Source organism: Eurytemora carolleeae, unplaced genomic scaffold, assembly GCF_000591075.1.
Source record: "Eurytemora carolleeae unplaced genomic scaffold, Eaff_2.0 scaffold1730, whole genome shotgun sequence".
NCBI lineage: Eukaryota > Metazoa > Arthropoda > Copepoda > Calanoida > Temoridae > Eurytemora > Eurytemora carolleeae.
In genome coordinates this window covers 16,076-39,384 of record NW_019397618.1, presented here as the reverse complement: position 1 = coordinate 39,384, position 23,309 = coordinate 16,076, and the positions used below count along the sequence as shown (strand labels likewise).

Below are 23,309 nucleotides of genomic sequence, written 5' to 3'. Positions count from 1 at the left end.
GGGGGGGGGGATTCGGAAATTTTTAACGATGAAAATTAATTTTTTTTTGTTTGAAGGTTGGAGATGTAATAATTCCGATGGAACTGGTAGAGGAGGGAGAATGTGTGGAGATGCACGTTTAATTAAATTTTGAAAACCAAAAGCTTTATATTTATGTATTATCTTATCAGAGGCCGAATTTAAAGAATTTGAGCCGCGGCTTAAATTTGGTTGGTTCCACTTAAAATTGTATTCCATGTTTCAAGATTTAAGCCGGCGCTCAATTGAAACCGGTTTAAGACGCGGCTCAAATTCATTAAATTCGGACACTGAGCTTTTAAATTGGTTTAAATGATTTGAAGACATGCATTCGTTTCTCATTGATCATAAACAGGGAACATTTTTCTTCTTACTCTGATTAAGTTAATCCAGTTCATGCAAAAGTTAACACCTCAGAAATTTGTCAGATCGTTTATGAAAAATGTAACGTTTTTTTATATACTTTTTTAAAATCCCTGGTCACATGTAATTTAATAAAATTATATGTTTTAATTTGAAAAATAATCACCAAATTAGATAGAAATACAAGTACAATTGTTAAAATATAATATTTTCAGAAAAACGGGTTTTAAACAATTTTAACAAAATGGCCGGTCCATCCTCCCTGCAAACATACAAGGCTTTAATGAGAGAAGCAAGCAGGTTTGAAATTTTAATTTGTCTGTTGATTATTTTCGTAGGGTTTTTTTCTTGGTTGGTCCAAGGGTGTAATGCAAGGAAAGTGAATTGCTGTCGTGTATACTCTGCGCACATATTGAAATCAGTTCTCTTTGGGCGGAATTTGTAAACAAGAATAGATGCATCAGTTTTCGTTAAGTGTCCGAGGAGGTTAAAAGCATTAAATTTGATAATTTTTTATAATTCACATAATAGTTTTCTACGACCAGAACATTTCATTGATTTTTTTATGTGAAAGATGGATCCCATGTCAGGCTGTAACATCCGTCATGCGTTTAGATTACCGCCCAGAGACAGTACACTGCAGTACAAAAGATGCGTAGTGCGTACACTTCTGAAATAACTTTTCTTGCATTACATCCTTGGGTTGGTCCATGTTTTACTGGTAACCTTGCCAAGTTTAAACCTTTCATTTATACGACTCTAATTTAGTCAAGTTGCTGGGATCCCTAGTTAATATTTATTGAATATAAAACAATCTAATTGTATATATGTTTGAGTAAAATACGAAATGGCCTTGTTAAAAGATAAAAATGGTTTCCAAGCTTAAAATCCGCAATCCAATTAGAAGACTTAATTTTTTCCTGAAAACAATAATAATGATGATAATAATATGTCCTTCTCATGGGACTTCAGGTTGCCCGCTGGAGCACTACGTCCTGGAGTGAAATATGGGGTTTCCTTTCATGTTCTCATGTTCTTATGTTCTCATGTTCTCATGTTCTCAAGTTCTCATGTTCTCATGTTCTCATGTTTTCACTTTATTTTTAGGTTTCCAGATTTCAACTTTAGAAGCTACTTTCAGAGACGGATTAGGAAACCCAAACTTATTTTTTAAATCCTTGATGATTTGAAACTCCCCTCCCATTTCCACCCTCTCCCCCCCCCCTTCCTCCTCCATGAAAAGTACAAGTCTTGCCAAATAAAAGACAATTCATTGTGTGCAAATTCAACTACGGATTTTTATATTCTTAATTCTGCACAAGGATAATCAATTATTGTAAAATCCTGTTGCTATATCAAAAAATCATGTGTATTCAAAAAGTATTTTGCAATGTAGATTCTTCATGGTACCGATACCGTGCCATAATCGATATTTTTTAAAACTTTTTTTTAAATAATAAGTAAGATAACCAATTTTTTAGTTCGTTGAAAATTTCAGCAAAATAGGAGCGCTCTTAACGATCACACATCGCTAATGATCACACATCGCTAACGATCACACATCTTTAACGATCACACATCGTCGTTAGCGATCACAAATCGTTACGATCAATTATAGTAAACGACTTAAACATTACGAACAGTGAAAAGACAATCGTTAATGAAAAGATGGAACTAAAGTATTTGGAACGGATAGATTTTGAAATGAACAAATGATCTAAATAGCGGGCCTCGTTAACGAACGTAAACCAAACGGTTTCAAAATTCAAGAACATGCGCAGCCCTTCTTGAGCACAACCAGAGTCATATAAGTGTATGTATATTTAATATTTATATATCAATTCTTATCGAGCATTCACTGGTCTAGTATTAAAATGTACAAACTACACATATCGTTTTGGATCGTTTTTAGAAAAAATTCAATACAATTTGCAAGATTTCAAAGCTGTTTTATGTTGAAGTTTGCTTTTTTAAACCAGTTCCTGAGCTGTTAATACGCCACAATAAAATGTAAACAACCCTTATTTCCCACATTAAACATTTCCTACCCCTCCCTCTCCATGTACCTCTGCTATCTCCCGAGCTATCCGACTAAGTTTGCGTGTACTGTACAGAGATGCGTTTAAGGACGCGAAGACTGAGGAAGATGCCACGGTTATTGCTGGAAAACTTGCCAAGGCAAAACTAGATCTCGGCATGCTTCAAAGACAAGCAACTATAGGTATATCTTTAATCGTCTAAACCTGTACGGAGGATCCATTTAATTTTATACGGATCAGAGATAAACCATTTAAAGATCATCAGCTCACAGTCAAGATTTGTTCTTGAGAGCAAAACGTTAATTTTTAACAGGTTTTGGTTGGTATATTAGTTACCCCTTGGATATTATAAACACCGGTTTAAACAAAACGGAAACGTTCTAAATTTATTTTGATGTTCTATGTATTCGTTTAAAATAAATATAAACATTATCTGCATATTGATCCTGATATCTGTATTATGTATTCGTTTAAAATAAACATGAACATTATCTGCATATTGATCCTGATATCTGTATTATGTATTTTTAAAATTATCAATGATTAGAAATTTTGCAGAAAATCATCCAAACATAAACATAAAAATTTCTCATAACTTATCCTTCACCCTTTTTTATGAAATATCAACTATTTACGAATGCGTCGAAAAATAATCGATGACTATTGTTTGTAATATTTGTTTGGAATTAAATTGATTTGTTTACGATCCGAGTTGAATGTTGCATCTTTCTGAATTTGTATTTTTCGCGAACACTCCCTTTATTATCAACCTACCCTGGTTAGGCGGATCCAAACTGCATACAAAATAATAATTTTTTATTTTCATATGGTAGATTAAATAGTTGAGATGTTTGGAATATCATATCTGTTGGGTTCCATACAAGTAAACCTATCGTATAAGAATGCTTATTCTTACACTGGGGGTGTAGAATTTTCATTCTTTAACGCCCAGACCGTGTAAGAATGGAATTTTTTTTTCACGGTCAGAGCGTGAAAGATTTAAAGTAAGATAAAATAAAATATCATCGTTCAAAAAATGATAGTTTTTAACAATTCATACAGATCTACATATGATTTAAATTCAAATCCCGTGTTGAAGATTTCTTTTCTTAAGATTACGTACAGGTTTACACTGTCAGTTTTTTATATTTTTGATTCCCTGCAACTGTAAACTTGTTTGTCTCTTTTCCAAATCGTTAGATAAGCCTAATATTACTATATAAGAAAACTTATTTTAACCTTAGGATCATCATATTTTAAGAGTTTAAGGTCTGTCTTTATAGTCCTATCCTTTGCGTGTAACCCTGCACATATGTAATATTTATATGAATATATATTATATTATTACCTTGTTTTAGGTTACCTGTTTGACCCGCATACCCGGCTACCCGTGAAGTAACTACCTGACCTACCTGTAATCAGCTGTATATCGTATATACTTCAACTCTAGTGATACATTCAGTCTATGAAATTTTCTCGTATTCATTGCAACAAATTAATATTTTGTGATTAAAATCCTAAAGGGATTGTTTATCGTTTTTTGAAAAATGATTTATCCCAAGAAATTCCGATAATGTTACAACCATTTAAAAAAAAATTTAAATATTGGATTAATTGTACCCATTTTTGGAAATTTGTGAACATTCCCTTTAGAAATATTTATTTCATTCCTGGGATTTGCAGATACACTAACTGTGAAAAATGGCTACTTTAAAGGGAGGAAGACATAAAGTGTTAAAAAGACAAGGCGCAAGGTATTTTTGTTTTGCTTTTCTGTTTTTGGGAATAACATTTCCTTTATACCCAACGTTGCCCAGGGTACTTTTATATACTCCCGCCGTTTACCCGCGCTTAGTCGTAAATTACGATTTTAGCTATTTTTCCCTATAAAAGTGAACCCACTCAACTTAGAATATAAAACATTCCCCCTTTGGGTTTTCTGAGTGCTTCAATCAAATTTAAGGCAAATCTGGTACATGAGTTCTGAACGGACATACAAACAAACAGACAAACAGAGTTTACAACTTAATATATATTCTGTTTTCTGTATTTATTTTGTTCTATGTATTTTACTTTTAGCAAACGTAATTGCAAACTTAAAATATTGCAAATATAAGCAAGGTTGCTACTAAATTATCTCTTTGAAGTTGATAACTTACTTAAATCTCCCGCATTTTCTGTGTTAAATTTAAAGTGACGTTCCATTTAGGAATTGTTTGAATATGGATACTTTCCAGATATCTTCCCCAGTTGGAACATGGGAAGTTGAACAATGTAACCTAGGTGAGGAACAGCAAAAGCTTAGTTACTTTTTCCTCTATCTTCTCTTTTTATGTTTTTTACAATTATTATTTTCTTTTTTAAGTTTGATGTGCATCAAGATTTAATAGCATTTTTCAAGAATTTAAATCACTAACTTCCAATTTAAATAACTATCAATAGTTATTTTAACTTTTTGTCTTTTGAAATATTTAGAGAGTCGAAACAGAGCTGAAAACTTTAGAATGTGATATCCTTAATCCCGATCTGTTAATTAATCTGAGCTGAGCTGGGAACTTTAGAATGGTGGATATCGGGATTAATGCTTGATCCACTCTTTTTCTTAATCTCCTGATTAAATATTGCTTGTTCTCCTCATGAATTTCATTAACAGAACGGGATTAAGGATATCCCATTCTAAAGTTTTCAGCTCTGAAAACTTTAGAATGCATAAACTTTAATCCTGACTTCTTGATCCGAATATCCACTGTGGAAACTTTTCATTTTAGTCCTTAATCCACTTCTTTTCTCTCTCCTTGGATATCCGTTAATTGTTTTCTCCAATGAGAATATTTCTGTTCTCTCATTGGTTGCCCGCTTTTCTCTGATTGGCTGCTACAGTTTCTCAGATGATTAAATATTAATTTGAATTTTATCGTTTTTCATACACTTTTAAGATAATCTTGCTAGATTATGTTAATCTGGAGATTAAGAAAAAGAGTGGATTAAGCCTTAATCCCGATATCCACCATTCAAAAGTTCCCAGCTCTGGAAATTAAATTCATGAGGAAAACAAGCAATATTTAATCTGGAGATTAAGAAAAAGAGTGGATCAAGCATTAATCCCAATATCCACCATTCAAAAGTTCCCAGCTCAGGAGATTAAGAAAAAGAGTGGATCAAGCATTAATCCCGATATCCACCAATCTAAAGTTCCCAGCTCGGAGCTGAAAACTTTAGAATGGTGGATATTGGGATTAAGGCTTAATCCACTCTTTTTTTAAATCTCGAGATTAAATATTACTTGTTCTCCTCTCATTTTTAATCTCCAGATTAATTATCCGATCAGGATTAAGGATATCCCATTCTAAAGTTTTCAGCTCAGAGCTGAAAACTTTAGAATGGTGGATATCGGGATTAAGGCTTAATCCACTCTTTTTCTTAATCTCGAGATTAAATATTGCTTGTTCTCCTCTCATTTTTAATCTCCAGATTAATTATCCGATCAGGATTAAGGATATCCCATTCTTAAGTTTTCAGCTCAGGGCGCTTTGCAATATTGCATCTTTCTAGTAATAATCTTAGATTTTCTAATTCGCAAGCTTTATTTTGTCTAGATTAATAACAGGCAAACATCAAACAATCATGAAAAATTTCACGGATTTTTTCGTTTCATTTTGGTAGATTTGCAACAGATTTTCAAATCGAAACCATTCCTTGGGTGAGTTACCACAAAATTTGATCCAAGCTGAAAACTTTAAAATGAGATATCCTTAATCTCGATTACTTAATTTGAGTATCCAATGGACACACTTTTTGATTATCTTCTTAACCCGTTCTTTCTTGGATATAGTAGAGAAAAATCAAAAACCGGTTTTTCTAAATTAGCGAGTCCCTCTCGTTTCTGTATATAATCTTAAATGGCGCATAATTTCAAATTTATCGGCATTATATATGCGACTCTGATTTGTTGAATTTTATACACTTTTCAGGATACAAGTACAATATTAAGAAAAAGAGAGGATCAAGCATTAATCTCAATATCCACCATTCTAAAGTTTTCAGCTCTGATTGGTTAAGCTGTTTCGATGTCTCATGGATTCAAACCAGCAGATATGCCAAATATAAAAAATTGGTTAAAAGACGACTAATAGTATTTTAACATGAGGTGTGCACCTGGTGAAACTAAAACAAGGAGAATATCCAGAAATAGATCTAGAGATTCCTGTCAGAAATTTAAACAAGGTAACCCCCAACCTTCTTGGAATAAAAGTTTATAAAAAAATGAAAATAATCTCTATTTTTTCATTTCAGTGTTCTCCCGCTTTGTATACTGAGCAGTGGCTGGATGCATATTTTAACAGGTTTTCTTCATTTTTAGTTTTACCCTCAACATTATTTTTGGACATTTATGTTTCTATTTTCTTGGCATACATTAAATATGAACCCTGTTATAAAGTTATTTTGAAAATTTAGTCAGTGTTTTTTTTCTAGATTGCATGAATGTACAGAGCGTCCCATATCATATTAGATTATCTCCAATCTTTAACACCTAAATACGCACATAATACTAAAAAAATCTAGCATTTTCTGCCAAAAAAAATTTCTATTGGCCTTATTAAATTTTTTAAAATGATTCATTCTTCTTAAATTTTCTGATTTGTCCCCCAAATCGTAATTTAGACCCATTGACGCGGTCTAATTTGATGTGGGACACCCTGTATGTTCTACCTCCTGTATTCTGTATTCTCTAGATTAAATGATTGTATCACTATGGAGCTGGTGCTGTATTCTTTAGATTAGATGAATGTATCAGTATAGAGCTTCCTCCTGTATTCTGTATTCTCTAGATTAGATGAATGTATCAGTATAGAGCTACCTCCTGTATTCTGTATTCTTTAGATTAGATGAATGTATCAGTATGAAGCTACCTCCTGTATTTTGTATTCTCTAGATTAGATGAATGTATGAGTATGGAGCTACCTCCTGTATTCTGTATTCTCTAGATTAGATGAATGTATGAGTATGAAGCTACCTACAGTGTGCCCATATATTCTTGACCCCCAACAAAGCTTCAGAAGTAAGGTCTGGGATTACATATACTCAAAACTAGGTAAATAATTAGTTCTTGAACACAGGGGCATTTTTTCTTTTGTAGATGTAACATAATCCTAATGAATCTTAAGTAGAAAATTTGGTTATCTTTGAAAAATACTTAAAACAATGGGCAGTTTTTTCACCAATATTTTCTAATCTAAAAAGTTATACGTATCTTTTTAAACTACATTACCTAGTTTTATACTTTATTATTCGAATACAGTAGACTACAATAATAGTAAATTACTTAAATGTACAGTTAAAAACATTACTGTAAAGCAAAGAATAAAAGAATAAAAGAATGGTACAGAAAATTACATCACTGTACAGTTAAGTACATCACTGTACAGTTAAGTACATCACTGTACAGTTAAGTACATCACTGTACAGTTAAGTACATCACTGTACAGTTAAGTACATCATTGTACAGTTAAGTACATCATTGTACAGTTAAGCACATCATTGTACAGTGAAGTACATCACTATTCATTGTACAGTAAAGTACATCACTCTATACTAATATGCAGTACTGTGCACTGTGTACTTGGTAGTGGTACAGTTAATTACATTACTGTTAAAGTACAATACTGTAAGTGTGCACTGTGTAGTGTTACAGTTACTAACATCACTGTGTAGAGTTGAGTACATCATTGTACAGTAAAGTACATCACTAGTGTACATAAAAGTTCATCACAGCACAGTACAGTTTGTGATAATGTAAACATTGTTTATATTTTCTTGAAAAATCATTTCTTTAAAATTATTTGTTTTTCTTCAGAAAATAGAAAAAAGATGGATTCGAAGCAAAGGTTTTTATATCGTTGAATTGGGTAAAATAACTATATTTTCGGGGGTAAAGTTTTATTAAGGATAATACAACAACTTGCCTTTTATTGTACCTATTCATCCAAAAAAAAAAAACTCCTCAACTGGGGGGAGGAGTGTGTTATAATTATAAATCCCTGGAATACTCTTTTAAGTGCGACGAATGATACTAATATTCTACAGGGGTTGGAGAACTTGCTAGCTACGGTGAAGTGGCCGCTGCAGTTGGCTCTTCTAAAGCAGGTTATTTTTATGTTATTTTTAAATATGTTTTTTATTCGTAGGACTCCATAGCCTTAGAGGCCGAATTTAAAGAATTTGAGACGCGGCTTAAACATTGTTGGTTCCATTTGAAATTGTATTCAATGTTTCGAGATTTGAGTCGGTGCTCAATTGGAACCGGTTTTCGGCGGTTCAGCGACGCGGTTTAAATTCTTTAAATTCTTTATGGAGATAATATTAAAATCCATATTTATTTAAATAAATAAATAAATAAATAAAATAAATTTGTCATGATCAAGATGACAAACAAAAATCTCAGTCCCATCTCCTCTTTCAGGAATAAGAAACTAAGGTTTTCTCCCGTCAAGACTTTGTTCTTAAGTTTTTAATTCCTGCAATTTTATAATTTACTTAAAACATAGCTTCTTGTTTTTAGCCCAGGCGGTTGGAACAGCAATGAAGATGAATCCTGTTTCCCTTATTATTCCCTGCCATAGGTAAATATGGGGTTTAAAGGGACTATTTACGTAATTCAATTGACCTTACAAAACAAATAGTTGATAGCCGGATTCACAACGGTACCATTTACATCAATATCTGATCGAGTATGAATAAGACATATTTGTCATTGTTGCACAGATAAAGGTGTGATAAGTACCTTTGTGAATTGGACATGACTATGTTTAGTTGGGGGGGGGGTCACTCTTATTTTTACAATGGCAGACCCTGTAACTGTAAAGAAATATAATAACAAAATATTAAGAAGGTTCCCTTTGAAACTAATATAAACTGGAAATTTTAAGTAAGGGTGAAACTAGTTCATCGAAAATATCAAATCCTTTTTGCAACCGCAAAATATGAGGCATCAGCAAGTTAGATGCAATATTAGTAAAATAAAATAGAAAAAAAAACAAAACATATTCAGTGATTTCAGGGATATAAGTTCCAAAACTAACACTTGGCCCATTTCTAACACTGAGTGTTAGAAATGGGCACAAATTTAAAAGACTGAGTTTTTGGGATCCCGGCCCATATACAGAGTAAAAATCGATAATAAAAAATATAACCAACATTTTATTAAACATGACGAGGACAACAATTCCCAATTGTAAACTTAAAAAAAAAAAAAAATTATAAAAGGAGTTTATTTTTATATTTAAGCTCTTCACCGTTTTCAAGACAATGATAGGTTTTCCATTTTCGAACATATTCTGAATTTGAAACATTGTCGTTTTCGAGACAAAACCCACTTTCCCGTTTTAGAGTATAATCCACCATTCAAAACAAAAATCACTTCATAACTTGCAAAATAAATCACTGAAACAAAAGTTATCTTTTGAAGACTAAATTAACTTCTGAATTATTTCTAGAATCTAAGTTTCCACATTTTATCTGTTAATGGATGATTTTTTTTCAAGCATTTTAAACAAACAGTTTCCCGCATTTCTAGTTCAATCTATATTGTAAGAACAAATGATATTAATATTTTAATTTCTAAATGCTGTAGTAATTTTTAAATTATAAATGAACAGTTTGTTTTTATTTCCTATTTTTTTATATTTTACCTTATCAAAAATCTAGTTTTTTTCATAAGTGCGTAAATACTTGAAAATTAACATTGATAAGAATTCCGGTAATTGTCTCAAAACCAGGATATGTTCCGAAAACGCGACATGAGCTGAAATCCAGTAATTGTTTTAAAATTGGGATATGTTCGAAAATGAAATCAAAAGTCATCAAAACTGATTCTCACACCTTATTTTTCGTTTAAAAATGACATTTATTGTTTCAATTTATAGTTTTAGCCATTTTTTATAAATATATGGTGTAATTTTGTTCTACTCGACTTGGATTTAAAGATATATTCTCTTGAATTTTGGAACTAATATTCCCTGAATTTAAAAAAACGGCGATCATAAGGGAAGGTCGATTTTTTTATTTTTTTTCAAAGTTGTTGATATGTTTATCAAAAGATGAGTGTTGAAAAACTGTTTTATTTTTGGCTAAAAAACTGTTCTCCGAAACTCAGACTAATATCTTTAAAAAAAAGGGTTTTTTGCTGATATTGCTTAATTTTGAAGGGATTTTTACGAATTTATCGTTTCTGGATTCAGTATTTCATGACTGATATTTTGATAAAAAAAATTCTGTCTTATGTTAGTAATTTGATCTGTACAAAAAAGCAAAAATTCTCAACATTTTTAAAAAAATTCTCAAAATTTTTTTAAATATACCAAAGAGAGGTGGATTTTTATTTAAAAACAGTTTCATCCTTAATTTCAAATTTTTCTTTAATATTGTAAGATTATGAATCTGTAATGAAAAGTATCTGATAAACATGAATAATTAAAATGCATCACGCTTAAATGCATATATATTATATATATTATATATATTATATATATGCATGTAAATCTGAATTTAAAATGCTTGATCACGAATGTTTCCTTTAACGCCTGATGGAAGAACTCAATATTCTGTCCTAATTATTATAAAGTTGGAGCATATTTTGGTATTTTAAGGGGGGGGGGGGAGCAAGTACAATATTCTTATCAAAATTCGCATTTCTTGATTTTATGATTCAAATTTACTTTAAGAATGTATGCTGATACTTTTATGCGTTTTTCTATTAGACTCATTTTGATATGAGAACCCCTAATATTTCTCTTAATTGTCAAATATTATATTTTATATATTATAAAACAGACTCTATACTGATATTTAACCCTAGAACTGATATTTAACCCTAGAACGAATATTTAACCCTAGAACTGATAGTTAACCCTAGAACGGATATTTAACCCTAGAACTGATAGTTAACCCTAGAACGGATATTTAACCCAAGAACTGATAGTTAACCCTAAAACTGATATTTAACCATAGAAATGATATTTAACCATAGAACTCATATTTAACCATAGAACTGATATTTAACCATATAACTGATATTTTAACCCTAGAACTGATATATTGTAGGGTAACAAGAGTGGGCGGAGATCCTGGTCACTACAGTGGGGGAACTAGGGACAATCTCAAGGTCTGGTTTATCAATCATGAGAAGAAGAATATAAGATCCAACATTGATCAATGATCATCGAGAAAAGTCGAGGAATTGATCAGAATTGATCAGAATTGATCAGATTTCATCAGATTTCATCAGATTTCATCAGTTGATGAAATAGTTAGCTGACGAATTAATTCTTAAGTAGCGGAATTTTTGTTTTTAAAAGGTGCAGCTGTAAAAATGAAGAAAATGTTATGGGCCGATGCAATATTACAGATGACAGCTACTGTCTAAGACTGCAGAAACATAACTGGTTATAGATGAAAGATGGCAGCTACTCTACTTTCCATAATTGGAGATATCAAACAGATTGTGAATGACAGCTGCCAGCCATGTTCTGATTACCGATATTCAACAGCTTAAAGATATTTATAACAGTTGTATGACAGCTGAGAACTAAAAAAGCTAACAAGAATCCAGGCACTAAGGAATGATATTTTACGATAAAAAGATTATTGTTTAAAATAGGACATCGGTTACTTTATAGCAATCTTAATTAAATTTTAATGTTTACTGTTGAAAAAAAATTATTTTCTTCCCCCTCCCCCGTAGTAGGGTTATAATTCTGTTCAAAATCTTAAATTATGAAAAAATTTATCATTTATCTCCAATTTTACATAGGCCCCTGAGATTCATGTGTTATATATTCATACTGTCATTAAACTGTTTATTTATTCAAAACAAATTAATCTTCTTAAGTCAAAAAAGTTAATAAAAAAATTGAGACGTCAATACCCTTAATATTGCAAAAATGTCCAAAAAAGGATTAATTATCTTATAGTTTAAATATCAACCATTGCAGATCTGAATGTTTGAATGATTGCAGAACAATGTTAGGTTAAGGTTAGTTCGACGTGTTTTGTGATTATTCATTAGTTCGACATTTTTCGTGATTATTCTGTGATTTTTATGTTGTACTTCCACGATGGTTCTGTCCTAAACTGAAAGATACTATCCCAAGGGTATTTTCTGAGAGATGTTTTCCCAGAAGTATTTTCCTAGGAACTTTCGACTAATTAGGATTTTTTCCCCTAATACTCCACCCAAATATGCTTTTGATAAGATTCTTTCCCAAAAGTGCATTTCAAACGGAAGTTTCCCAAAGTTAATTGCCGGAAGGTACTTTTAAAGTACTTCTTATAGGTGCTTTCTCTGAAGTAGTTTCCCACAGGTTAAATTCCAAACGTGCTTTTCTTTAGGTACAGGGTGTCCTCCGAAACATGACAGTTGCTGAATAGTTTCAAAGGTCTTCATCCATACACTGTATAAGATATTAAAGACTTTTTATAGTTTATTTTGTTAAAAAGATCTTCTACTCGAATATGTTTTACTTTAAATCAATTATACTGTAATATGACTGCCATATGATATTTTTTAATCTCTCAAACAACTTAACAAGGTATGGAAGCAGACATTTTCTATTCCCCTACTGTCATGTTTCGTGGGACACCCTGACTGTCTAGGAAAATCAAACTTTTGTAGCTGCTCTCTAACACATTTATTGTTTATACAGATGTAATAAAAACAAGTTTTTTCTTAAGTGAGAACCAGACAACTTTGAAATATGAAGACGACAGTAAGCCAATATTTAGGTGTATGAGATGTCGTTACGAATCATATTTATTTACTAGTTAATTCATAGCCTAATAAAATCATATTTATTTACTAGTTACTTAATAGCATAATCAAATCAGATATATTTACTAGTTATTTCATAGCCTAATCAAATCAGATATATTTACTATTTACTTCATAGCCTAATCAAATTAGATATATTTACTATTTACTTCATAGCCTAATCAAATCAGATATATTTACTGGTTACTTCATAGCCTAATCAAATCAGATATATTTACTGGTTACTTCATTGCCTAATCAAATCAGATATATTTACTAGTTACTTCATAGCCTAATTAAATCAGATATATTTACTAGTTACTTCATACCCTAATCAAATCAGATATATTTACTGGTTACTTCATAGCCTAATCAAATCAGATATATTTACTGGTTACTTCATAGCCTAATCAAATCAGATATATTTACTGGTTACTTCATTGCCTAATTAAATCAGATATATTTACTAGTTACTTCATAGCCTAATCAAATCAGATATATTTACTGGTTACTTCATTGCCTAATTAAATCAGAAATATTTACTAGTTACTTCATAGCCTAATCAAATCAGATATATTTACTAGCTACTTCATAGCCTAATCAAATAAGATATATTTACTGGTTACTTCATAGCCTAATCAAATCAGATATATTTACTAGTTACTTCATTGCCTAATCAAATCAGATATATTTACTGGTTACTTGGTTACTTCATAGCCTAATCAAATCAGATATATTTACTGGTTACTTCATTGCCTAATTAAGTGCACACTTTAAAATTGCTGTGTTTCATGCTTCTTAGGACTATTTAAAACCTTAACATGTTTCTAAAAGTTGTCTTCCTATTCCATAGTTTTCTGGTTCTCACTGTGTATATTTAATTTTGAGGGTAGCTTTTAAAGTTTTAATTTTTTCATTGAAATACCTTTGATGAAGGAATTTCATTTTTTACTTAAATCTAAATGTATTCCTTTTTTCATTCAATTTAGTTAAAAATAGTTTTTTATTTTTGGCATAAACACAGCATCTGATTTCATCATATAAAATAAATCGAAAAATAAAAATAAATCTAATTATTTTCTGTGTTTAAGCCTCAATTATTTTTTTCATTTAACTTTTGTAGGACAGTATTTTTTTGTACTTTTTAGACTAATAAATTTTATTTTTTTACTGCACGTTTTTTAATGTCTATTATTTTAGTTTTTTGTTTTTTTAATTAAGTTATTAAGTTTACTTAATGCTTGAAAAACTTCAAATACTATTGAAGAGTGTGTATACATAAATTAGAAGACGATTAACTAAACTTTCGCTTAAGTGGCCTTTATTTATAACGGTAACCTTAAAATCAATAATGCGGAAGGTACTGTTGTTCTTTATGGTTTAATTATGAGAATTTGGAGCATTTTGACAGAAATGTGCAAGTTGAGATTGAAAACCTGAGTTAAAAATAATAAATAGATGCAGTATTACCCACAAAAGATGAGACTGTGTCAGATGCAATGACAAAGGCTTAAAGCTACATCAATCTTCTGTAGAACTACTTAGTTATATATTTATCTATCTTTCTAGTTATAAATCTCCATCAGATCTTTCCTGTTATTTATTTATCTATCTTTCTAGTTATAAATCTACCTCAGATCTTTCCTGTTATTTATTTATCTATCTTTCTAGTTATAAATCTACCTCAGATCTTTCCTATTATTTATTTATCTATCTTTCTAGTTATAAATCTATCTCAGATCTTTCCTGTTATTTATCTATCTTTCTAGTTATAAATCTATCTCAGATCTTTCCTGTTATTTATCTATCTAGTTAACAAATCTACCTCAGATCTTTCCTGTTATTTATCTATCTATCTAGTTATAAATCTACCTCAGATCTTTCCTGTTATTTATATATCTTTCTAGTTATAAATCTACCTCAGATCTTTCCTGTCATTTATCTATCTATCTTTCTAGTTATAAATCTACCTCAGAGCTTTCCTGTTATTGATCTATCTATCTTTCTAGTTATAAATTTACCTCAGATCTTTCCTGTTATTTATCTATCTATCTAGTTATAAATTTACCTCAGATCTTTCCTGTTATTTATCTATCTATCTAGTTATAAATCTACCTCAGATCTTTCCTGTTATCTATCTATCTATCTATCTATATAATAAAGCTCTTCGCTCATTTATATTTTCTCTGATTATATGTTAGCCATAGCTGGCCAAAAGGCTGGACCGACTGGGCTGAAATTTTTTATTGGAACTCTTTAAGTACCCCGGGGGAAACAAAGGCTTACAAATTGGAATTTTTTTATCGAAATTTTTTTCATAAGAATTCGATTTTAAAAATTTCACAGGCAGCGCCAAGCACTTCAGCCAGTCTTCTAGATTCATTTAATTATTCTTCCTTCTATGTATCTACAGGGTAGCCCACAAAGGATGAGATTTTAGAGACGACCTGAAACTCCTGAAATATAAAGACGACATGAAACTCCTAAAATATTATAAAGACGACATGAAACTCTTGAAATATTATAAAGACGACCTGAAACTCTTGAAATATTATAAAGACGACATGAAACTCCTAAAATATTATAAAGACGACATGAAACTCTTGAAATATAATAAAGACGACCTGAAACTCTTGAAATATTATAAAGACTACCTGAAACTCCTGAAATATTATAAAGACTACCTGAAACTCCTGAAATATTATAAAGACGACATGAAATTCTTGAAATATTATAAAGACGACCTGAAACTCTTGAAATATTATAAAGACTACCTGAAACTCTTGAAATATTATAAAGACGACCTGAAACTATTGAAATATTACGAACCTAGGGTTGAATTAAGGCTTGAATCTAGTTTTTTATTGAATTTTTTAATGATTTGGCAAAGATAAAAGTAAGTTTATATTTGTAGGGAATCATGAATATGGAAACAGACGGTATAAATTCCTTCCAATTGTCTCTGAAGTTGTATTCTCTCTGTCGATCTGCCTGATTAATGTTAATAATTGAATATCAATCAATCAATCGTCAAAACAAAGATTTTGAAGAAGTTCTGGAAGTAAACAACTTATTAAATTTTATTTAAAACGTTCAAACTCACTTTTCTCCATTAAAAAGAAAATCCTTATTTACATTTTTAGCAGGAAATGTGTATTTCTCAAAAATTGTCTACTGAAAGGGACTGCAAGCATAAATTTAAGTGACCTTCTATTTATTTATTAGCGTGTTCGATATACAACTGTACCCCAAAACCCTTTCTTCTGAACAACAATGCATATTAAATCCATCAACTAAATATTGAAAAATGATTAATTTCAATTGTTAATTCCCTCTGAAGTGATTTGCACATTCTTCTTGCATTGTGCAATGAAATTATTGGGGTAAATAATAGAGATAGATGAGAGCGTATATCCCTGCACCAACCCACCTCTTCATAGGGCTGGGCAAAGTTCCGTTAACGGAACAGAAGTTTCCGAAAATTAACGGAATAGTCCGTTAACGAACTGCAAAAACTGTTAACGAAACGGATCAGTCGTAAATGTAATTAAAATAAACGGTTGAAAACGAAAACGGATTTATTTTTTAAAATTGGTGAATTTCGTCTTTTTTTCTGCTTGAAAATTGCATTAAACTTGTATAAAAAATTTTTTTACGTGTTTTGATGTTTTTAGATGTCATCTTCTGTGTTCACAACTTTAAATGCTGAGAATAGATCGCGGTACCTTGATTTTGATTTTAAAATTTTTGAGTCTTTCCAGCCGGGAAAGAATCTGTGTTCTCCTCAGAATAAGATAAATATAGTTTATTTTTGGACATCATAAATACTACTCAGTCCGTGCAGAACAGGATAAATATAGTTCAACTGCTAGTGCTGACATTTGACAAACCATTAACGCTGTTAATACTACAAAATAACCATTAATGGCTGCATCATGAACGATTTCGTAACCGTTAACGAAAATTTTTCGGCGTTTTGCGAATGCTGAAATAGACCATTAACGACTGGAGCCGATTGTTGAAAATTGTCCATTAACGTAATTGTTATTAAAATTGAGATCAATAACTCAAAGTCGTTTTTTAAAAAACCGATAAATGTAGTTAACGAAACGAACGTTCCGTTCTTACCTTTAAAATTAACGGCTACCTGAAATTTTTCTTTTTTAACGGTTGGAACTAACCGTTAACGAAACGGCTAGAAAAAGTTGGAACATGCCCAGCCCAACTTCCACCAAGTTCCTGCCTGGGCAGATGGGCAAGCATTGTCATGGAAGCATACTGCTAATTGCTATGAATGCATTTTAATAAATATTCCACGGCAGAGGTCACTGTGTCTGTAGAAAACTGTGAGAGAACAGGATACTGATCGCTTACTTTTATACAGGGGTTCAGCTAAAACAACAAAAACTACGCGTATAAACTTCAGATTTTAGTGTCAAAAATAACAAATTCTCCTGAAATAAAACCTTCAATACAGATACGGGAATCAATCATACCCCTCCTTAAATCGTGGTTAACAATTAAAGTGCCAGTCTTTGAATTTTTTCCAACAAATATTTATCTATATATCTATCTATCTACAAGTGTACCCTGAGTGTACCTTAACCGTATCTATTCTATGTTAACTATAAATAAAAAAGAAACAAAAGACATGTATTTGCATATATTCATTCTAAGTCATGCCTTTCCATTAAGACGCATATCTTATTCAACAATTTGACCTTAAAGGAAGTGTTCGCAAAAAAAAATGAAAGGGGGTACAGGCTCACGGCGAAAAATAATCCCTTTTATCGGTACTAATTTTACTTCTATCTGTTGCGTTTATAAGAAGAAAATTGTTAAAAACGACTTGAACGGAAGAACGTAGAGTCCATACAAATATCATAATTTGTTATTTGTTTTATAAACAATGCACTTAAAACGACTTTTTTAACGCTAGGTGTCTCTGCCACGTGTAATCATTGAAAGCATCGAGAGCTGAGACATCTGGCTGCCAACTTTTTGGCGTGTTAAGTGCTTTGTATACAAAACGAACTTTCTGAATGTACGGACGCTACGTTCTTCAGTTTAAGTCGTTTTTAACAATTTTCTCGCTATAGACGCAATAGATAGAAGTAAGATTAGTAGCGATCAAATGCGATTATTTTTTGCCGTAAGCCTATACCCCCTTTCATTAGTTAACAATTTCGCGAACACTCGCTTTAATATATTGCTCGGACAAGATGGAAAATAACTTTTTAATATCTTTGTGCGAGTAAATTAAGCCATTAAGTTATTTTTGAATTAAAAGTTTAGGAAATAAAAGTTTTTTTCAAACAAGTAAAAATCAAATATTAGAAAATCAAATTGAATTAAAAGAAATTGGTAAAATTTTGGATATTTAATCTGCAGATAATGCTTAAACTGTTTTTTGAAAACGATATATTGTTTAATGTTTTAACTTCAAGAAAACTTTCAATGGCTCATATAGTTGGCAAAAAAATTGGGCCCGATATTCGGCCGTTTTAACGTCAAAACACACAAACAGACAGGTGTGAACATAGTCGTGCTTTATGAACGGAAAGTTACAAATATAATAAAATAAATCTGATATCACGTCAGAAGTGTGTTGTAATAATAATAACTTTGCATAACTTTATTACTTTCAATTCACTGTACAAATTAAAATTCACAAAAAAGTTCAAAAACATCAAAATATGTTTTCCAACAAAATCGTTTAGATTATATTAGCTATTCAAGATATGTATCAAATATTTTTTTTATTTTTTTAATTATTTTATTTTTATGATTTCTATTCGCTACGTAAACAATGATAAAGTTTTACAACATATTTTATCATTATAACTATTAGTTTAACAGCTTCTGTCCTTAACCGAATAATATTCAAATACAACGGTTGACCCAGAAAACACAATTCTTCAATTTTACCAGAAAGTAATATAAAATTTAAGTAAAAAAGCAAAAAGGAAATTTTATAAAATCAATCAAATATTTTTTAAATCAATTCTAAGATTTTCATTTCGTAAATTCAGATCCCGACTACACGAACCTTTAATTTATAGATATGGGTTGAAATAAAATTAATGCTTCATCCAGAAAACTTGAGATAGTTGTGTTTGCATATCGGATAAATAATTGAATAATTGAAAAGTATGAACATTGAACACGCTATGTACACGATAAAAACTTTAACAGGGTGAATCAAAATTAAAAGAACAAAGTTATTATTTTTTTCAACGTATTTTAAGAAAATCAAAAAATGTACCATTTTAAAAATCGACCAAAATTTACAAAAAAAAATCACAAAATTCGACGCCTAAAAAACTCAAGTGAATTAAGTACAACTTTTTAATCTGAAGCCATGCTCATGTATTTCTCTTTATAATTAAGCAGATCATTAATATCTTTGATTGAAAATCAGATACATTTAAATATTATTTAGATAGATAAATATGTTTTGACCAGATCGATAAAAAACGTTACTGATAAAAAACTAAATTCTGAAAACTGAATACTAAGCAGAAGCACTGCTTTTCAGTAAATTTTCTCTCAGTTCTTCTAAAACAGTAGAGAGGTACAGACATTGTTCGGAGTAGGGGGTTTCAAACATAATATTGAATTAGGGGGTTTCAAATAAATAGATAAATTAACCGGGGCATTCACATATATCTAGACTAGGGTGTTTCAAATATATATGGACTAGAGGGTTTCAAATTTATATGGACTTGGTGGTTTCGTAAGTATATATAGACTAGGGGGTTTCAAATATATATAGACTAGGGAGTTTTTAATTAATCTGGACTAGGGTGTTTCAAATATATCAAGACTAGGGGGTTTCTAATATATATAATAGGAGGTTTCAAATTTATATGGACTAGGGAGTTTTAAATATATAAAGACTAGGGGGTTTCAAATTTATCTGGATTAGGGGGTTTCAAATATATATAGACTAGGGGGTTTCAAATTTACATAGACTAGGGGGTTTCAAATATATAAAGACTAAGGGGTTTCAAATTTATCTGGACTATGGGGTTTCAAATATATATGTATATAGACTAAGGGATTTCAAATATGTCTTGACTAGGGGGTTTTAAATATATCTAGACTACGGGTTTTCATATATATGTATATAGACTATGGTGTTTCAAAGAAATCTAGACTAGGGTGTTTCAAAGATAAACATATTAGGGGGTTTCCTATATATCTAGACTAAGGGGTTTAAAATATATCTTGACTAGAAAGTTTCAATCATATCTAGACTAGGGGTTACATTAATTCCTAGACTAGAAGGTTTCAAATATATCATGACTATTAGGTTTTAAAAATATATAGACTAGGGGGTTTCAAATAAATCTTAACTATGAGGTTTCGAATATATTTAGACTAAGAGGTTTCAAAGATATACATATTAGGGGGTTTCAAATAAAACTGGACTATTGGGTTTCAAATATATCTAGACTAGGGGGTTTCAAAGATATATATATACTAGGGGGTTTAAAATATATCTGGACTAGGGGGTTTCAAATATATCTAGACTTTAACGATTTTAACAGAAAACTAAATTTTCGCTTTTATAGTCGACCAGTTCAACTCAATGTCTGTGGTCCTTCCGAGTTACCCAATTAATATTTGAGGCAAATCGGTCAAGGGGTTCCTGAGTTATGATCGGACAAACCAACAGACAGACAGATAGACAAACAGAAATTACAACTGAATATGTAGACCAGGCAGTAGGCACCAGTGTGTAGAACTTTTATGATTTTCTAGGATTATTTTAACCTTTGATGAAAAATTAATTTTTATGTCTAGGATTTGTACGTTAAAGACGTGTCTGATAAGACAGCTGTCAGAATGAATAATGATGATGACAAGAAGACAAAAGAAGAACATCTAGGAAATGATGATACAAACAGCGAAGATGATTTAACTGCTGATGAAAACACTAGCACGGAAGAAGCAATTAAAGATACCGTAGATGCTCCAACAGATATGAATGCTGATGTAACTATAAAACCTGTAGATGGTAGGAGTGCTGATCAAATCTCTACAAGACCTCTAGGAGCTATACCAAAAGTTGGTTTAGTTGGCAGTCTGAGTAATGTAAGAAGAGTCAGTTTTGGAGAGGCCATCTTAAATGATGGAAACACAAACTTGAAAAAGAAAGACAGTGACTTATCTAAGAATCCAAAGGGTGAACCAATCCTAATGCCAGTAAACAATGACGCATTGACTTCTAAAGAGGAATCTGGAACAACAGGTTGGGTAGAAAATATTGATCAAACGTCTCCAAGGCAAGCACGCACTAGTAGTGAATCTGTGGAAAAAAATGTCTCATTAGACATCAATACAGTTGATACTGTCGCTGTACCTGCTGCTTTTCCTGAGACCGAAGATAAACACTATGCTGTAAGACCTCAAAAAAGATCTCATGGTGCAGGGAAGCTCCAACAGGAAGTGCGGAAGAGAAGTTCAGAGAAGAAGCCTATAAAGAGTGCTTATGGTGTCTTTAATACAGCTTACCAGGCAAAGGCGGAACTAGAAGCATTGTGTTTAGGGGAGGGGGGGAGGGAGGGGTGTATAAGGATAAAAAATATAGAATTTCTAAGTACAAGGGGATAGAAAAGTCCCCCCGATCCTAAGGTTAGTTTGGCCTTAATGATCAGGAGGAGGAAAGTGGGAGTGGAAGTGAGGACTCCTTTGATTTGAAAGAGCTGGAGGTATTTAGAGATGTGGGAGTCCAGGGAGCAACCAGCAATCAGCATAGATCTTCGCAAAACTTAGGAAATTTGCCTTTTTTATACCACCAGATTGTTTATTATTTTTGCATTCGGCAGAAGCGATAAGTCTAACACTAACATAAAAATTAATTTATAAGAGTAAACATGTATATTGCAGAGCTTGATCAACTTTAAGAATGTTATCTTTCATATTAATAAATAATTACAATATCATTAATAACATCAACAGTAAAATAATATTAAAAGAAAAATGATTATTTTCTATTAACAAATACACGATTTTCGCCAAACCACCCCCAACTGAACTAAGTATAATTCCACTAATTTTTTTCTACCAATCTCCTCCTTTTTTGAGCTATCTGTGCAATTTAAAAAAAGGCCGCCATGTGTACTATCCGTCTCGTTAAAAATTATAAAAATTACCACATGGTCAGTTTTTGCCGCAACTGAATAAAAATGGCTGCCGTTTGTACAGGTGGCGTCCAGTTTTCTCGAAGTATGTCCGCCCCAACGGGAGTAGATGTTGGACTTGAGAAGAGAAAAAATCGTCGCCTCTTTAAAAAAGTTTTCAGGTTTATTTTATTTAAATTCAAAATAGAAGTTGCTTGAAAGGGGGCGTGGGTGTTAATTTACACTAATGCACGCAGTGGCGTAAATAAGGGGGGTTATTGGGGTTACTTACCCCCCTTAGAATCCTTGGGGTAATTACCCCCCCCCCCTAGAATCTTTGGGACACAAACATCCCGGTTTAGTAACTTGATCTCCACTCTTAATGTCCATGATTACCATTAAAAGAAAAAATGTAAAAAATTTTTGCCGCTTCGCGCGGATAATCTTACTCAATCAACTTAAAAAAAGTAACATAGATAAATTTTACCCAAAAATCGAGTTTTTGTAGTAGCGTACTTGCACTATATGTCAAATTAAGTATATTATGTTAAAAGATCAGGATTATTAAGAATAAAATTGTAAAAAGTAAGATATTTTCCTTTTGATATAGTGAAATTAATATATATAATATAGTAAATTGACGACAAGTAAATTTTAGAAATTAGAAATTAGAATATAAACAAATACAATAATTTTTCAAAGTTTTGCAGAGTAGCTTTTCTGAAGATTTAAAAAAGTTACATTTTTCCTCTTAGAGTAAAACTATTTTTATGTAACTTAAAATAAATTCAGTTTCTTACAGATCTTTGTAGTTAATGTTAAACGAATGACTATAATGAAGGATATAAAACAAGGTGAAAGCTTAAAGGTAGGAAATGAAGCCTTTATTTGATGGAGTTAGTAAATGCCAGAAATGAGTGGAAAATGCCAATCAAACCAAACTAAAACCAATAATTT

General features: G+C 31.3%; 3 protein-coding genes across 6 annotated transcripts in view; all 3 read left to right on the top strand.

Moving 5' to 3' along the window:
- Positions 1-131, top strand: part of LOC111715205 (oocyte zinc finger protein XlCOF6) — a 13,608-nt gene extending 13,477 nt beyond the window's left edge. For both annotated transcript variants that reach the window (XM_023490496.1, XM_023490495.1), the window contains one exon: positions 57-131. In XM_023490496.1, the coding sequence (XP_023346264.1) occupies positions 57-122 (66 nt within the window). In that variant the 3' untranslated portion in view covers positions 123-131. The remainder of the gene's footprint in view (positions 1-56) is intronic.
- A 2,365-nt stretch (positions 132-2,496) lies between these two features.
- Positions 2,497-12,035, top strand: LOC111715207 (methylated-DNA--protein-cysteine methyltransferase). Of its 2 annotated transcripts, XM_023490499.1 has the most exons (10): positions 2,497-2,602; positions 3,779-4,174; positions 4,630-4,703; positions 6,568-6,644; positions 6,714-6,763; positions 7,406-7,512; positions 8,505-8,564; positions 8,980-9,040; positions 11,520-11,580; positions 11,774-12,035. In XM_023490499.1, exons 2-10 carry the CDS (start codon positions 4,122-4,124, stop codon positions 11,783-11,785), a joined length of 555 nt encoding a protein of 184 aa, XP_023346267.1. In that variant the 5' UTR covers positions 2,497-2,602; positions 3,779-4,121; the 3' UTR covers positions 11,786-12,035. The 2 variants fall into 2 exon arrangements, with proteins under 2 accessions (XP_023346267.1, XP_023346266.1); XM_023490498.1 differs by lacking the exon at positions 11,774-12,035 and having other exon boundaries at positions 11,520-11,773.
- Positions 12,036-12,407: 372 nt separating this feature from the next.
- On the top strand, positions 12,408-22,595 carry LOC111715206 (uncharacterized). Of its 2 annotated transcripts, XM_023490497.1 has the most exons (4): positions 12,408-12,450; positions 21,034-21,747; positions 21,888-22,005; positions 22,438-22,595. In XM_023490497.1, exons 2-4 carry the CDS (start codon positions 21,076-21,078, stop codon positions 22,569-22,571), a joined length of 924 nt encoding a protein of 307 aa, XP_023346265.1. In that variant the 5' UTR covers positions 12,408-12,450; positions 21,034-21,075; the 3' UTR covers positions 22,572-22,595. The 2 variants fall into 2 exon arrangements, 1 of the variants encoding a protein (XP_023346265.1); XR_002768188.1 differs by lacking the exons at positions 21,034-21,747; positions 21,888-22,005; positions 22,438-22,595 and adding exons at positions 12,751-12,806; positions 13,071-13,923.
- Positions 22,596-23,309: the final 714 nt, after the last annotated feature.